The sequence below is a fragment of the Scyliorhinus canicula genome, chromosome 6 (assembly GCF_902713615.1).
Source record: "Scyliorhinus canicula chromosome 6, sScyCan1.1, whole genome shotgun sequence".
Taxonomy (NCBI): domain Eukaryota; kingdom Metazoa; phylum Chordata; class Chondrichthyes; order Carcharhiniformes; family Scyliorhinidae; genus Scyliorhinus; species Scyliorhinus canicula.
In genome coordinates, this window is record NC_052151.1 from 119,773,267 (window position 1) to 119,790,474 (window position 17,208).

Sequence of the window (17,208 nt, forward strand, 5' to 3'; positions counted from 1 at the left end):
AAGAGGCGCGTCATAGCAGGAAGCAATCGTCAAGGGTGTGATGGGGGCAAAAGGCAGCACCTAGAACAGAAGACTGTGAAAACGTCCCCACGGTGTTGACATGTTGCAGAGTTCCTAGCAATATCAAATTACAATGGTGCACTGCAGAGATAGGATTCAATACAGTCCAAAAGTGCCCAATTATTTTTTTCCAATTAAGGAGCAATTCTTTAGCATAGCCAATCCACCAAACCTGCACATCTTTGGGTTATGAGGGTAAGACCCACACAGACACGGGGAGAATGTGTAAACTCCACACGGACAGTGACCCAGGGCCGGGATCAAACCTGGGTCCCCAGCGCATTGGGCAGCAGTGCTAACCACTGCGCCACTGTGCCACCCTAAATACAGAATATTCAAGTAACATGCTGGCAAGTACATTAGGAGTTTAAAAAAGACTAACATTTAAAATGCAGACCCTTTTTATGGCCAACCGTCCTTATCTCTCCTCCTTGGTCTTAGTGTTTAATTTTCCCCATGCCTCGGCTTATGAATGTGGTGACTGTCTCTTTAATCATAGATCATAGAAGATCATAGATCATAAAATTTCCAGTGCAGAAGGAGACCATTCGGCCCATCGAGTCAGCACCGGCCCTTGGAAAGAGCACCCCACCCAAGCCCACGCCTCCATCCTATCCCCATATCCCAGTCACCCAACTTAATCTTTTGGACACGAAGGAGCAATTTATCATGGCCAATCCACCTAACCTGCACATCTTTGGACTGTGGGAGGAAACCGGAGCACCCGGAGGAAACCCATGCTAACACGGGGAGAACGTGCAGACTCCGCACAGTCACCCAAGGCCGGAGTTGAACCTGGGACCCTGAAGCTGAGGCAGCAGTGCTAACCACTGTGCCACTGTGCCGCCCAGTGCAACACAGCACCCGGGGGTGGGGCGGGGGCCCCTCTAAGACAGGAGACTTGTTGTGACCTAGCTGCAGCCATGTAGCTGCTGAACAATTCTCATCACTGAATCATTTTTGTGTTCATTAATGGAGTCTCTGAAAGTGCATTTTTACATCTGGCAATTAGGATGGGATTACTATGACACTGCCTCTGGCCTAGCACCTGCGAGTATCCTGTTTTAATGGAATCTGAAAACAAATACTCACCAGAATGCCCCATTTTGGGCGAGTAGCCCCAGATATTGAGATACTGTCAGAGTAATAAGTAATATAGAATCTATCGTCCTTACCTGGTCTGGCCTATATGTGAGCCCAAATCCACAGCAATGTAGTTGACTCTTAAATGTCCTCAGGGATGGGTAATAAATGCTGGCCCAGCCAACAAAGCCAAATTCAATGAACAAATAAAATAGACAAAAACTGGCACATCAAAAAAAAGGTGAAATAAACAGACTCTCCAAATGTCCAGGAGGAGAACAAAAAACTCTGGAGATGGCTGAAATTTCCTTCCTTCAGTAAAAGTGGAAGTTTATATAAATTCAAAAAGAGAGCAGTCAGGTTCGTGCCAAAACTCCCAAAGTGCGGGGCAGCACTGTGGTGTAGTGGATAGCATTGCTGCCTCACAGCGCCGAGGTCCCAGGTTCAATCCTGGCTCTGCGTCACTGTCCGTGGGGAGTTTGCACATTCACCCCGTGTTTACTTGGGTTTCACCCCCACACCTCAAAAGATGTGCAGGCAGGTGGATTGGCCATGCTAAATTGCCCCTTAATTGGAAAATAAATAATTGGGAACTCTAAATTTATTTTTAAAAACTCCCAATGTGCAGGATAAACAAAGAGAGAAAGCCAACAGCTGCTGACAGCTGAGTGGAAAAAAGGATGACAGTCTTAAAGTGGCAATACCCTTAAAGAGGTAATACATTTAAAGCGGCAACCACAAAGAACAAATGGCTGTGGATAGAAAAATTAGAGAAGACCCTAATAGATGGTAATTCGCAAAAAAAAGAAGTCCATAGGCAATGGAAGACCTCACAGGAGGCAATAAAGACCTTAAGGAAGGTGCAATGAAAGACCTCAAAGAAGAGGCAAAGACCTCAAGAGGTGGCAAAGACCCCGAAGAGGAAGCAAAGGGCCCCAGAAGGAGATAAATGAAAGTCTCCAGAAGGAGAGAAATGAAAGACCCCAGAAAGGGGCAATGAAAGACCCCAGAAGGAGGACAAGGGAGGACCCCAGAAGGAGGGCAAGGGAAGACCCCAGAAGGATGGCAATGAGTGAATTGAAGGGACTTCCGGTGATGGCATGTAGGTGGAAGTTGCACTTTGGGTAGCTCCTGATCAAGTTTCTGGTTTTTGGAGTTTAATGCCCAGTTCCAGCGCAGTTTTTGAATAAGAATGGTGCAGGAAGACATAAGGAAGGTGTGGAATATCTAAGACCCAGAAAAAAAAAACTGGACAGAAGGGGGCAAGTGAAAGTTTGCCATTGAGCGAATGGGTCAGCCCGGCAGCAGGAGGCTGGATCACTGGGTGGCGTGCCCTTCACAGACTCTGACAGAGGTGATGGCTGGAGTATTTGAGAGGCAGTTTGTGAGCCACATGTTGATGATGCGAATGGAGATGATGGATGCGATGAAGGAGTTGGTGGAGGAGGCGATGGCTCTAGTGAAGGCGGCAGTGTCAAAGTCATCGGGCGAGGAAGGAAAGAAGTTAAAGGGGGGGGGGAGAAGGCTGTGTCGCAGCACAGTGGCCAGTTCACCTCGATAGGTGAGGAGCTGCAGAGGGTGGTGGAGGCCAACAAAGGACTCAGAGCCAAAGTGGAGAACGTAGAGAAAAGGTCGAGGCAGCAGAATTTCAGAATAGTAGGTTTGCCTGAAGTGGTGGAGGGTCGGAGGCTGACTGACTACTTCGCGAAAATGTTGGTGTAGTTGTTGGGGGAAGCATCCTCTCAGTACGAGGTGAAAAGGGCTCATCGGTCGCTCAGGCCCAAGCTGAAGGCAAACGAGCCGCCAAGGATGGTCATAATTTGTTTCCACAGGATCCATGTTAAGGAAAAGATCCTGAGTTGGGAGAAGCAAAAACGTGAGGTGAAGTGGGGTGGAGTTGGTATTTGAATAGGGGGGGGGGGGTGGTGCGAGAGTCCCGGTCAGAATAGTGACATGAGGGGGTTAGGGGGACAGTTGAAGAGGTTGAGGGTACATACACATTTAAATAGCTTAAAGGCTGATGAGGTGATGCTGCAGGAAACCCACCTGAGAGTGCAAGATCAGGTGAGGCTCAGGAAGGGTTGGATGAGTTAGGTTTTTGTTTCGTGGTTTGACAGTTGGGCTCAGGGGTTAGCGGTATCAATGGGCAAGAGAGTGAGGTTTCAGATGGAGAAGGGTGGTGGCAGACCAGGGGGGCAGGTACATGATTGTGACAGGAGTGCTAGACGGGAGCTTGGTGGTGCTGGCGGGCAAATATGGCCCCAACTGGGACGATGCGGGGTTTGTGAAGAGGGTGCCATTCCGGATTGGATAGATAGGAGGAATGGATCCGTGGAGGTTCCTGCACCCAAGGAAGCGGGAGTATTCATTTTTCTCCCTGGTACATAAAGTGTACTTGAGAATAGATTTCGGACCATGTGCGGCATTGGGTGGATGTGATTCTGGAGATGGGGATGGCTCAGAGGCTGGAGTGGAGAATGGATGTGGGGTTATTAGGAAATTGGAGTTTTTGTAATCAGATCGGGAAGGAGATCGAGGAATATGAGGGGTTTAATTGCACGGGGGATGTTTCGCAGTCAGTGGTTTGGGAGGCTCTGAAGACAGTAGTGAGGGGGGAGGTGATTTTGTTCAAAGCTAAGATGGACAAGGAGCAGAGACCAAAAATTGATCAAGGCCCGGAACTCTTGGCCAAGAGGAAGGAGAAGGAGCTTCAGCTGAAGTTTGACCAGTAGTCCAAAGGGAAAGCAACAAGCCCGTTGAGAAGGGTGGGGGGGGGGGGGGGGGGGGGTTTCTATGAGCACAGGGAGAAGGTAGAGCGTATATTGGCAGCGAGGGAGATAGTTCAGATGCGGGATGAGATGGGGAAGCTGGTGGTGGCCCCGGAGTAGATCAATAATTATTTGAAGAGTTCTATAAGATGTTATATAGGTTGGAGCCACCAGAAGAGGAGCGAGAAATTAGGGAGTTCTTGGACAGGTTGGAGTACCCGAGGCTGGGTGGAGGATAGAGCAGGCTTGGAGCGGCCAGTAGAGGAGCAGGAGGTGAAGGAAGCAATTGGGAGGATGCAGCTAGGGAAGGTGGCGGGATCTGACGGGTCCCAGCGGAATACTTTAAGAAATTTAAGGATAGGTTGGCGCTGCTAATGGTGGGTATTTGCGAAGATGCGATTGGCAGGGTGTCTTGCCACAGACGATGGGGCAGGTTTCGATTTCCCTACTGCTGAAGAAGAATAAGGACCCGGCGGAGTGTGTGTCGTAGGGGCCCATATCCCTATTCAATGTAGATGCCAAGATATTGGCAAACGTTTTGGTGGTAAGGCTGGACGATAGGGGATAATTAGTCGGGCTTCCTGTAGGGAAGGCAGCTGTTTTCGAAAGTGAGGAGTTTGCCAAAAGTGATCCTGTCTCCGGAGCAGGGAAAGGATGCGGAAGTGGTGGTGGCACTGGGCGGAGAGAAGGTGCTGATCGAGTAGAGTGGGGTTATTTGATGACGGTATTGGAACGATTTGGATTCGGGCTGAGATTTGCGCTGTGGGTACAGCTGTTGTACAAGGAGCTGATGTCGAGCGCTCGCACTAATATGAATTTGGTGTACTTTGCTCCAGGGTACAAAGCAGTGGTGTCCTATGCCCCCCCCCCCCCCCCAGTTGTTTTTACTGGCCATAGAACTTTTGGCCATCGCACTACGGAGCTCGGGGATGGGGGGTTTTGGTGGTGTTAGAGTGGAGCATAGGGTATCCTTATATGCCGATGATCTGTCACTGTAAATTTCAGAACCAAGCACATCGGTGGGGAGAATAATGGAACTGCATCAAAGATCTGGGATGTTCTCAGGGTATAAATTGAACCTAGGCAAGAGCGAATATTTCATGGTCTCCCAGCCGGGAGTGGAGGCGGAGGGGCAGAGGGGGAGGTGGGGTGGGGGGCAGCAGCCATTTAGCCATTTCATCTGGCGGCAACCCACTTTAGGTAATTGGGGGTGCAGGTGGCTCAGGGCTGGAATGGGCTCCGGAGGTATAATTTTACTAGTTTGGTGGGGAAGGTGAAGGCCGATTTGTCAAGGTGGGACAACCTCCTTCTGTTGTTGGCGGACCGGGTGCAGACAGTTAAAATGAATGTGCTACCGCGATTCTTGTTCCTATTTCAGTGCCGCTCTTTCTACAGAAATCCTTCTTCAAGGGGATGGACAAATTGATTTCCTCGCTTATTTGGGGGGCGGGGGGGGCATATTCGCAAGCCTGGAAGAGTTGGTGGAAAAGTATGGGTGACGCACGGGGAAGGGTTTAGGCACCTGCATGTTCGTGATTTTGCAAGGAAGATTTTCCAGACCTTCCCGATAGCGCCAGCCTCTTCATTGCGGGAGGCTGTGCTGTCAGCGGGAGGGCTGGAGTAGGGAGCTGTTTCAGCAATCTATGGGAGGATTCAGGAGGAGGTCAGGGTTTCTGTGGAGGGGATTAAGGCGAAGTGGGAGGAAGAGCTGGGGGGGGACGATGGAAGAGGGACTGTGGTGTGAGGTGCTGCGGAGGGTAAATGCCTCAACCTCGTGTGTGAAGCTGGGGCTGATACAGTTGAAGGTTGTGCATAGGGTGCATAGCCCTGTGGATAGCACAATCGCTTCACAGCTCCAGGGTCCCAGGTTCGATTCCGGCTTGGGTCACTGTCTGTGCGGAGTCTGCACATCCTCCCCGTGTGTGCGTGGGTTTCCTCCGGGTGCTCCGGTTTCCTCCCACAGTCCAAAGATGTGCAGGTTAGGTGGATTGGCCATGATAAATTGCCCTTCGTGTCCAAAATTCCCCTTAGTGTTGGGTGAGGTTACTGGGTTATGGGGATAGGGTGGAGGTGTTAACCTTGGGTAGGGTGCTCTTTCCAGGAGCCGGTGCAGACTCGATGGGCCGAATGGCCTCCTTCTGCACTGTAAATTCTATGTAAACTCACAAAATCAAAGATGAGCCGGCTGTTTGAGGGCATGGATGATGCCTGTAAGCGATATGGGAGGGGCCCTCCAATCTACGTTCACATGTTTTAGTCCTGCCCGAAGCTGGAAAGCAGAATCTCAGGGGTCTTGCATACGATGTGGAGCCCGGTCCCCGAGAAGCCATTTCCGCAGTGTCGAACTGGCCTGAGTTGCAGGTGGGTGCGGGGTAGATGTTTTAGCCTTCGCCTCGCTGATCGCCCGTTGGTGGGTCCTGTTGGGGTGGAGATCAGCTGCTCCACTCTGTGCTTCGGCTTAGCGGGAGGGTGTGTGTGTGTGTGTGTGTGTGTGTGGGGGGGGGGGGGGGGGGGGGGGGGGGGGGGGACCCGCTGGAGTTTTGACCCTGGAGAAGGTGAAGTTCAAGTACTGTGGGGTTGTTTTGTTTCTGTTTCATTTTTGTATGGCGAAAATGATGAAAATGTGGCCAATAAAAATATTGTTTTTTAAAAAATAAGTGAATTGCAGAAAGGAAACAAGTTAACATTTTGTCAGAGATAGACCTCACCGACAGTGAAGCCAAAAGGGTTTGCCTTACGTTAAGACAAATGGAAATGAAGGTTCCATTTGTGAAATGCACACGTCCAGTCAGAACCTGATGGATTCACCTCGGACGAAACACAGAAATTAAAGACTTCAAACGTCTTGAACATAAAGAGGAATCAGCAAAAAAGAATTAAAGCTCCAGAGAAGACATTAAAACAACAAGATGAAATGACTGACAGAAAACTTGGGAGTAAAGAAAAGTTGTAAAAAGTTGCTGAATAAAGTCAAGAAGGAAAAATTAATAAGACAATGCAGAATAAGCTGAATTCCATGAAAAAGCAAGTAGAAAATAATAAGAAGTCCAGTGAAGAGTTGAATCAGGAGAATAAGAGCTTGAAGGAGGGAAACTTGGCAATGAGAAATTAACTGAAGAGGTAAAAACAGTGACATTAACAGCAGAAGCAGCAATTCAGACAGAAAACGTAACTGGGATTACAGTGCCAGAACAAGGTAGCTGAAATAGTCACGTGAATGGAAAAGCACAGGAACCAATATGAGAAAATATTCAGTGAAAAAGGTGCTAAAATGAAATGCTGTAAAGAGAAGGAACTTTATCACATGACCGAAGTACCAGAAACAGAATAACACGGCCATTCCTTCACACGTGAGAGTCCAAGATTGTGAAAGAACTGCCAAGACACCAGACTTGATTGTGTTGTGAGGATATGTGCCTGCATAGAATCATAGAATTTACAATGCAGAAGGAAGCCATTTGGCCCATCGAGTGTGCACCAGCCCCGAGAAGGAGCACCCTAATTAAGCCTACACCCCCACCCTATCCCAATATCCCGACCTAACCTTTTGGATACTAAGGGACAATTTAGCATGGGCCCGTCCACCACATAGATCCCCAAGGGTGGGATGCGGACCATGTATAGGTCCATTGACCTAGGGCGGGAATGTCTGGTCATCAGGTGGGTGCGGCCAAAGAATCCCGCCCATGGTGTCATAATATGAAACTTTAGCAGTGGGTCAGATTAGATCGCCAGATTTATTGTCTCTAAGACCGAACCCCTGTCATACCAAGTGGACATGGAGGGACAGATCGTTCATTAACATGTGGATAACCTGAGAGGCGAAGAGATGCTCCAGCAGACAGCAGTCGTCAAGAAATGTTTCTGAACCCGTAAGCGCCGAAGTACCTGATCGACCTGTTATAGACATAACTGCTGTCTCCATGGAGGCAAGTAGTAATAAACTGCCTGAGCCAGAAGAGCCATTATTGCAGTTTCTGTTCCTGTTAATGTCAATCCTGTGGAAGCAGCTGAGACTACAGAATTATGCCACACTACAAGAACCAGATAAAACCCTCAAAGATTCTATCTATAATTGCCAACTCATATATATAATATTTAGTTAGAATTTGGGACTGAGTAACTTAGTTATTGAAGATTGCGTAAGGGAGTTAAAGGGGAGGGGTGTGGCGATTGTCCCTTTAAGGGCAACACAGCAGATTAAGGGTCACTTGGCCTGGGGTCCAATTGGGACCCGCAGAGTGGAAAATCCCCCCAGGGATGGTGCTCTCTCATGTCGGGAGCAAGCTGCAGCCATAAAGCTGCTGAACAACCCTTGTTAATAAATCCTTTTTGTGTTCATTAAAGAAGTCTGTGATAGTGTATCTTTGCAAGGAGAGTTCTCTATATAAAAGGTGTTATATAAATGCAGGCTTTTGTTACTGGCAGAGCTAACTACATCTACACCAAGGATATTAATCTGTCTTTTCCCTTTTGGGAGGTTAATGAGCTTATTGCCTATTTGTAGCATGAGATCCTCCCTGCCCATGAACTGGCCTCTGTTCAGGTTGTCATTCCAGTTCATGCTTGAACAACAGCCTAAGCAATGGCTGCCACTAGCCTTTTCAACTGGGCTCTATTCTGGCTGAACCCAAAATCCTTCCTGCATCCACAGCTGCCAATTGGGTAGCAAATGAGAAGGCAGAGATGAGGAGAAGTTTTTTTCTCTCAGAGCGTCATTAGTGTTTGGCATTCTCTTTCCCAGAGAGCAGTAGAGGTTGTCATTGGATGTATTCAAGGCAAAATTAGATGGATCTTTGATTGCCACGGTTGTCAAGGGTTATGCGAGGCAGATAGGAAAGTGGAGTTCATAATGATATGTATATAGTCAGTGAAGGGTTAATAATTGCATCTATGTGTAAATCAAACACTAGAAGGCGTTACTAATTCACTGTATTTAAGACAGCCTCTCTGGGAATTCTGGGAGAAGCTGAGAAGAACATGGAGAGAGCAGAGTGAAAGTTGATTAGAGATATATAACCCAAGGTCAAGTCACAGTGTAGTTAGTAGTTGGATAGAATATTGAACACTGTAGTACAGATTCAATATCATTTTTTTATTATCTAAAACTCAGTAGAGTGTGCGGACATCATTTAATTAGTAGTGTAATAATAAATTAATTTGTTTCAATCTTTTGATTGGTATAGTCTTTGCCAACACTATATTGGGCCATTCTGGAGAAATAGACAAAGAATACAACATATTACCAGACGTAGTAATACAACAGAGTTGAGGCAACAATCAAATCTGCCATGATCTTATCCAATGGTGGAGGAGGTTCAAGGGCCGAATGGTCTACTGCTGATTATAATTCTAGTGTTCTTCTGTGTACGCGACCCTTAGCCAATTAAGTACTTTGCATAACAAAGTTGTCTCACATCTGCATTTCCACATTGGTGCCGAGTCAGAATTCAGACGTCATCTTCGTGTTGGGGTACCGGAAGAGAAATAAAATCCCACCCTTGCTATGAATTGTTTCTTTTTCAGATTGTGGGCTCAGACATTTTACTTGTGTGTGAAATTTGTTACATTAATTTAAACTTACGTTAGGGCTACCAGCTCAAGAATGCAAAGAAGAAATTAATCATACGCCCTTACCACCCATTTTGTCCCATGCTAGTAGTTCTGGAATCACAGCAAATACATTTTTGATCCAATTTTTCCATCAGATCAGTGAATTAGATTTTTCACAACTCCTTCAATAGTAATAATAAATAGTAATAATGTGAATTATGTTCTCACTTACTCTTGTCATCAAATTTACTTTCATCCCCCACAAATACTGGGCACAGACTTTTGTCAATGCGTTTCTATAATGAGCACAAGGTTTCTATAAATAGTTATTTCAGGGGAGGTGTAAAAAATCTGTAACACAAGCACTGTCTGAAGAAGGGACCATGCCAAACCTGAGAAATGACCCTTTGTCTTTAACTCTATGACAGAATGATCTAATTGAAACATACAGTACCTGAAATTTGTATTCAAGAATAACTTACCAAACATCACCATCTGTAGTCCTTCAGGGAATGGACTGACTGTCCTATTTCCATTGACATGATGTTTTGCTGAAAAATATAAGTAGCAACACTTTAAAAGCAAGGGCAAAGAAGTACATGCTGCCTAATTTAATTACAGAAATGTCAAGCCAACAATTTTCTGGGGGAGCTGTTTTAATTTATTGTACCAAGGGAAAATGTTGCATAAATTGAACTGAACTCCTTTATCCTGTAAATGTGAAGTTACAATGAAACAATCCTCGGAAAGAGCACAGTACGAAGCTCAAGCAAATACTCTTGCATTAATGTTATGGGATTTATTGCAGGCAGCACAGTGCTGCAGTGGTTAGCACTGCTGCCTATGGCGCTGAGGATCCTGGTTCGATCCCGGCCCTGGCTCACTGTCCATGTGGAGTTTGCACATTCTACCCGTGTCTGCGTGGGTTTCACCCTCACAACCCAAAGATGTGCATGGTAGGTGGATTGGCCATATCTTTTTATTAAAACTGTAAAAAATATATACAAGGCCAAACGGTACAAACACTAATTTGGGTTGAAGAAACAGGATACCCTCCCATCAATACCAATGTACGGGGAACAGTTCACAACAGTTCACATTTCTATAAAAAACAAATGGTACAAGCACTAAACTTTGCACTGGAGAGACCAGATCCCCTCGCCTCTGTACGAAAAGGGAAAGGGAGGGGGGTGATGGGGAGAGAGGGGAAAGGAGGATTGTGGGGAGGGAGGGTGTCGGGGTGTTGGAGGGGGGCCCAATAGTATACTGCCTGAACGATCCACAGAGGCAGAAAAACAAAATAGCCTTCAATTATGCTGTGCCAGATTCCGGGAGTCTCCCAGAGGGGGTGAGGGGCGACACAGTGTCAGGCACGAGTGAGCCCTGCACCCCACTACAGGGAGCCTCATGTGCACCCTCCGCTCCCAACACTGGGCCCCTTAATTGGAAAAAAGTAATTAAATACATTAATTTTTTTTTAAAGTAATAGTATTGCAAAATATTAAGGGCGGGATTCTCCAGCCCCGGCCCTATTTTGTTATGCGACCGGCCCCTGAATTCCCTCACCATGTTGCGTCAGGGCCGGAGCTTTGAGGCAGTCCCGCGGCTCCACTGCGCATGCGCGGGTCGGCGCGGCACCCAGTTGGCGCTGGGAAGGGAGGCTGGAGCGGCATGAACCGCGTAAGCGCTGTGCTGGCCCCCTGTGGGGGCCAGAATCGGTAGTGCCCCCGCCCGTTTTGCACCATCGTGAAACACGACAGCCTCCATTTCAGAGAATCTCGCCCCAAGTTCCTGAACTAGTATCAACTTCTGTTCTTGGGCCAACCAGCAGCAGCAATTCAGCAAAAGTAAAAATAAGGCTCATCATATATATTTACCATCCCCTATAAACAAATATGTTGAACCATATAAAAAGGAACCACCTAAGGCAGCACGGTGGCACAGTGGGTAGCACTGGTGCCTCACTGCGCTGAGGTCCCAGGTTCAGTCTCAGTTCTGGGTCACTGTCCAATCTCCCTGTGTTTGCGTGGGTTTCGCCCCCACAACCCAAAGATGTGCAGGGTAGGTGGACTGGCCACGCTAAATCGCCCCTTAATCGGAACAAATGAATTGAGTACTCTAAATTTATATTTTTAAAAATAGGAACCACCTCTGTGGTGTATTCTATGAAAGCCATTTTTAGCTAGGTCAATCAGAACAAGAATAGGCAATGGACTATAGAGAGGTAGATTTGTTTGCGTTATCGACAGTATCAGTTTCTGCATGTATCCTGATGACATCCAACTCTACGCTATCACTAATCCTCTTCAATCTTCCACTCAAAATTATCAAACTGTTTGTTCAAGATCAAGTAGTCTGCAGAAATTTCCTCCAATTAGATATTAGGAAAACTGATCGCCTAAATTTCAAAAATTGGCCACCAACTCCAACTCTTACCTGGCAGTTTGCAACCTTGGTGTCATATTTGACTTCGAGATGAGCTTTTGTCCATATATCTGTGTCATCGCTAAGACTGCTTATTTCCACCTCAATATCACCACCCAAATCTGCCCCCACCTCAGCTCATGTGCTGCTGAAACCCTTATCCATTTCTTTGTCAGTTCCACACCTGACTACTCCAATGCATTCCTGACGAGCTTCCTGTCTTCCATGCTCTAAAAATTGGAGGTCATCCAAAACTCTGCTGCCCATGTCCTAACTGGCACCAAGTTCTGTTTGCCTATCAGCCCTGTGCTCCTTGGCCTACACTGGCCCCTGGTTAAACTCTAACCTTTTGTTTTCTCCATGAATTTATCCTTCCTGATCTCTTGAACCTCCTCCAGTTCTGGCCTCTTCGACATCCCCAATTTTAATGATTTTTTCCCATTTTTTTCACAGGGTGTCACTGAGTGTGGGTGCCGTTGCTTAAACCAGAACTTATAGTCCATCCCTAATTGCCCTTGAGAAGGTGGTGTTGAGCTGCTTTCTAAAACCTCTCGTGTATGTACACCCACAGTGCTGTTAAGGAGGGAACAAGGCAGTCTTTAGGATAAAGACCACTCCACTGGCGTACTGGAGCAAAGAAGAAATTAAACATCCAGGATAAAGAAGGATCTGAAGCTAAGTATTCCTCAGCATCTTCCAAGGATTCCAATGATCGGAACACAAAATTCATTACTTCCAACGTGTTGACTCAGCTGAGTCCAGGCAGCCAACTGCCTAGAATCTAGCAGGGGAGAAAGGCCTAGCCGGCTTAGGCGACCCCAACCCCTCTTGTCCAACAACAGGAGCAGAACAGCACAGAACCAGGGATTGGAATTTGAAGCCTACCCCAGGCCTCAAAGACAGGATTAAATGTGCTCTATCAAATCAAAACTGTTCGGCCTCCAGATCAAGGCTCCTAAGACAAGGCTGCCAGTTATCAAACTCAGCTGGGAACATCTCTACAACCTCATCAGAGACACCGGGCATGATCGTGCTCTTCATCGGCTGCCTTCGTCTTCAGCTGAATTCCTCAGGATGGACGAGGGGCCATGCAATAGGCCGTGCGGAGTCGAGCTTCAAACAGAGACCGTGCTGTCTCCGTGCCGTCTCCATAAAGACACCTCACAACTCTTAAAATGGGCTATAACGTCCTGCACCTCACAGCCAAGACTATCAGATGGATCACCTTCATCGCTAGCTCGCAGCCATCATCTGTCATGTCTGCACAGTATCATAAGTGCGGGAAACTTCTCAAAGGCAGCTACACCACCAAAGATGAGGGCCCACCCCAACTCCCTCTAGCTGCCACGAATCAACAGGGATTAAAATATATTGACTTGACTCAAAAGTGCTAACACATTGACCAACAAATCTTGGTACATAGTAAAAACATATACTCCGAAGAAAGTCATAAAAGAGATGTTCACAAGGGTAAAAACAAAGATTGAAAGATGAGCAGGGCTTGGAAAACCGCAGCCGCTCTCACGCTCACATCATGTGATCCCCTCTCGAATCTCTCTTTTTGGAGACGGTCGTTGCCTGATGGTCGTTGTGGTGCAGATGTTACTTGCCACAAAAATTTTGTCCAGGTCTTGCTGTATTTGGACATATACTGTTTCAGTATCTGAGGAGTCACAAATGGTGCTTAACATTGTGCAATCATCAGCAAACATCCTCACTTCTGACCTTATGGTGGAGGGAAGGTCATTGATGAAGCAGCTGAAGATGGTTGAGCCTAGGACACTGCCCTGAGGAACTCCTGCATAGTTAGCCTGGACATCCAATATCCAACAACCACACCCTACTTTCTTAGCTAGTGGTGACCCCAACCAGTGGAGAGTTTTCCTGTTGATTCCCATTGACTCAAGCTATGACTCCACTATTACTGGTTTCTTTTATATAAAAATCATACTTTGTTGTTATGAATCCTGTCAACGGTAAATGTCATTTATACACAGCAGGACTAAGGAATATAACTTCTGTTGCAGGAACTTCTGTTGCAAACTTCTCCACATCAATAAGTCAATCCAAATCAGAAACTATCCAATTAGATGAAGGATTTACAATTAATTTGAATTTCATTTCAGTTTTGTGCCTGCATACATCAACCAATGTGGTCTGAAAAACAGTGCAAAGCTCTTTCCAACCATTTCAGCGTTCCTTAGTAGCTTTTTTTCTTGTTTTTACATTTGTGAAGGAATTTATATTGCATTTTACTATTGACTCATATTGACAGCCTTTACATGAAAGAGAATTATAAATACTCTCAAAGCTCAGTTACTGGGCTCAGTGTTGCTGGCCCACTTTAAAAAATATGTTTTGAACGGTTTCCAATTTCCATTCGACCCTTGGGAGCAGGCTACAACATGGAAGTTACAAAAGCCTGCATTTGAAGTGACTGCGCTAGTCCGCTCCCTGCTCAATTGTGAGTTGCTCAGATCTTTACATGTTCAGAACTGAATGAGTGGGAGGAAAGATGAAGCTCGCTTGTTTGAAATGTTTCTTTGGCAACATCAAGGATATTGAAATAATTGCAGGAGTAAGTTTTTGGATAAAAGTTTACTAACTTAAATTGAATTAAGCCTTTGGACTCCCAATTTTCTTTTTGCTTTAATAATTGTACCTTTCATTTTATGTCTGACCATTGCATTCTAAACGAATCAACTTGTTTCACAAGATCCCCAGGATTTCAAAGTGCTCCACAACCATTGAATTATTTTAAAAGTGTAGTTTGGCAACACGTTAAACTTTAAAAAAGTATCAAAGAATTTATTACAGACAGATGTGACATCCATTTACCATCCTGTCTGAAGAACAGTGACCTAAGAATTCAATCGCACCCAAAAATGTGGAGGATGCAGACTACCAAAGGAGGCTGGTGCACTGGGCAGCCTGTCAGTGAGCTTGAACACAATGGCTGAGAGTATGGTGGAGTCTGGCTTCAAGTTGTAAATGGGGTTTTCACATGGCATCAAGACGTTTCATAGAATGTAGTGCAGAAGGAGGCCATTCGGCCCATCGAGTCTGCACCGGCTCTTGGAAAGAGCACCCTACCCAAGGTCAACACCTCCACCCTATCCCCATAACTCCACCCAACACTAAGGGCAATTTTGGACACTAAGGGCAATTTATCATGGCCAATCCACCTAACCTGCGCATCACTGGACTGTGGGAGGAAACCGGAGCACCCGGAGGAAACCCACGCACACACGGGGAGGATGTGCAGACTCCACACAGACAGTGACCCAAGCCGGAATCGAACCTGGGACCCTGGAGCTGTGAAGCAATTGTGCTATCCACAATGCTACTGTGCTGCGACATTTTGCAATGCAAAATCGCAAATCTAGATATATGCAGCCAGAATGTACCTCAGAGTTCCTCCCAAATGACCCAGCATGCTAATAGTCTGAATACCATTATCAGTGGCAGCACTGCTCTTATTGCAGGAATACTCTGCATTTATGCCTGAGCCATGACTGGAGTGCATTTCCCTTGCAGCCAGTATGGGTTGTGACAGCAAAGGTTGAATCACCCCCTGCAAAAAAAATTCAGTCCGTCGGGGGTGGTGGCCTACAACGTCAGTCTGTCCGGTGGTCGAATTGTTCGCTGAGATCTGCTGAGCACCAGGGTTGCAGCCTCTTGCGCTGGCTGGATGGATGTTGTGTGCTGGGGTACGATGGCGGACTCCAGGGAGGGTTGTATCCGAGCTTCATACTGTCCTGGTTCGACAGGGGACTGGGGGCGCTGGGGGCTGGCCGGCGTGGGGGCGCAGAACTGGTGGAGCGAGCTCGTGGGCTAGGGCGCGCAAGGGGGCGGCAGCATGGGGTGTAGGGTGAGAGATCCTTCTGTGGGGGTAGAGGGGGCGCTGGATCCGGCGGGTGCCAGATCCCGGAGGAATACCGTGTCCTGACGGCCGTCAGGGAACTCGACGAATGCGTACTGGGGGTTGGAGTGGAGCAGGCGCACCTTTTCAACAAGGGGGTCGGTTTTGTGTGACCTGACGTGTTTCCTCAGAAGTACGGGGCCCGGCGTCCTCAGCCACGCCGGAAGTGAGACCCCCGCGGTAGTGCCCCAGGAAAAAATGAAGAGCCTCTCGTGAGGGGTCTGATTGATCGCCGTGCACAAAAGGGACCTAATAGCGTGGAGCGCATCTGGGAGGACTTCCTGCCACTGGGAGATTTGGAGCTTTCTAGACCGGAAGGTCAGTAGGACGGTCTTCCAGACCGTCGCATTCTCCCTCTCCACCTGCCCGTTCTCCCTGGGGTTGTAGCTGGTAGTCCTGCTCAAGGCAATGCCCTTGTCGAGCAGGTACTGACGCAGCTCGTCGCTCATGAAGGACGAACCCCGGTCGCTGTGTACGTAGCTGGGGAAACCAAACAGGGTTAAGATGCTATGCAGGGCCCTAATGACTGTGTGGGAGGTCATGTCGGGGCACCGGATAGCGAATGGGAAACGGGAGAACTCGTCTACGACGTTTAAAAAGTAAACGTTCTTGTTAGTTGAGGGGAGTGGCCCTTTGAAATCAATCGCAAGGTGTTCAAAGGGCCTAGAAGCCTTAACCAGGTGGGCCCTGTCTGGTCTATAGAAGTGCGGTTTTCACTCCGCACAGATCGGGCAGTCCCTGGTGACCGCTTTTACCTCCTCGTTGGAGAAAGGCAGGTTTCGGGCCCTGATGTAGTGGGCGAGCCGGGTGACCCCTGGGTGGCAGAGGTCATTGTGGTTGACTTTTAATTGGTCGATCTGCGCGCTGGCACATGTCCCGCAGGATAGGGCATCCGGAGGCTCGTTGAGCTTCCCGGGTCGATATTTAATATCGTAATTGTAGGTGGAGAGTTCGATTCTCCACCTCAGAATTTTGTCGTTTTTAATTTTGCCCCTTTGCGAGTTGTCGAACATGAAGGCAACCAATCTTTGGTCGGTGATGAGGGTGAACCTCCTACCTGCGAGGTAGTGCCTCCAGTAACGGATAGCCTCCACAATGGCTTGTGCTTCTTTCTCGACTGAGGAGTGTCGGAGTTCCGAAGCGGAGAGGGTACGGGAGAAAAATGCGACTGGTCTCCCTGCCTGATTTAGTGTGGCTGCTAGAGCTACCTCTGAGGCGTCGCTCTCTACCTGAAATGGAGTGGATTCATCCACCGCCCGCATGGCTGCTTTGGCGATGTCCTCCTTGATGCCATCGAAGGCCTGGCGTGCCTCGGCTGACAGGGGAAATCGTGTGGCCCTAAAGAGTGTGCGGGCTTTGTCCGCATATTGAGGGACCCACTGGGCGTAGTAGGAGAAG

At 47.6% G+C, this 17,208-nt stretch overlaps 1 protein-coding gene across 3 annotated transcripts in view; it reads right to left on the bottom strand.

Moving 5' to 3' along the window:
• msra (methionine sulfoxide reductase A) overlaps positions 1-17,208 on the bottom strand; it is a 492,501-nt gene that overhangs the window by 295,981 nt on the left and 179,312 nt on the right. For all 3 annotated transcript variants that reach the window (XM_038800009.1, XM_038800012.1, XM_038800010.1), the window contains exon 2: positions 9,947-10,015. In XM_038800009.1, coding sequence (XP_038655937.1) covers positions 9,947-10,015 — 69 coding nt within the window. The remainder of the gene's footprint in view (positions 1-9,946; positions 10,016-17,208) is intronic.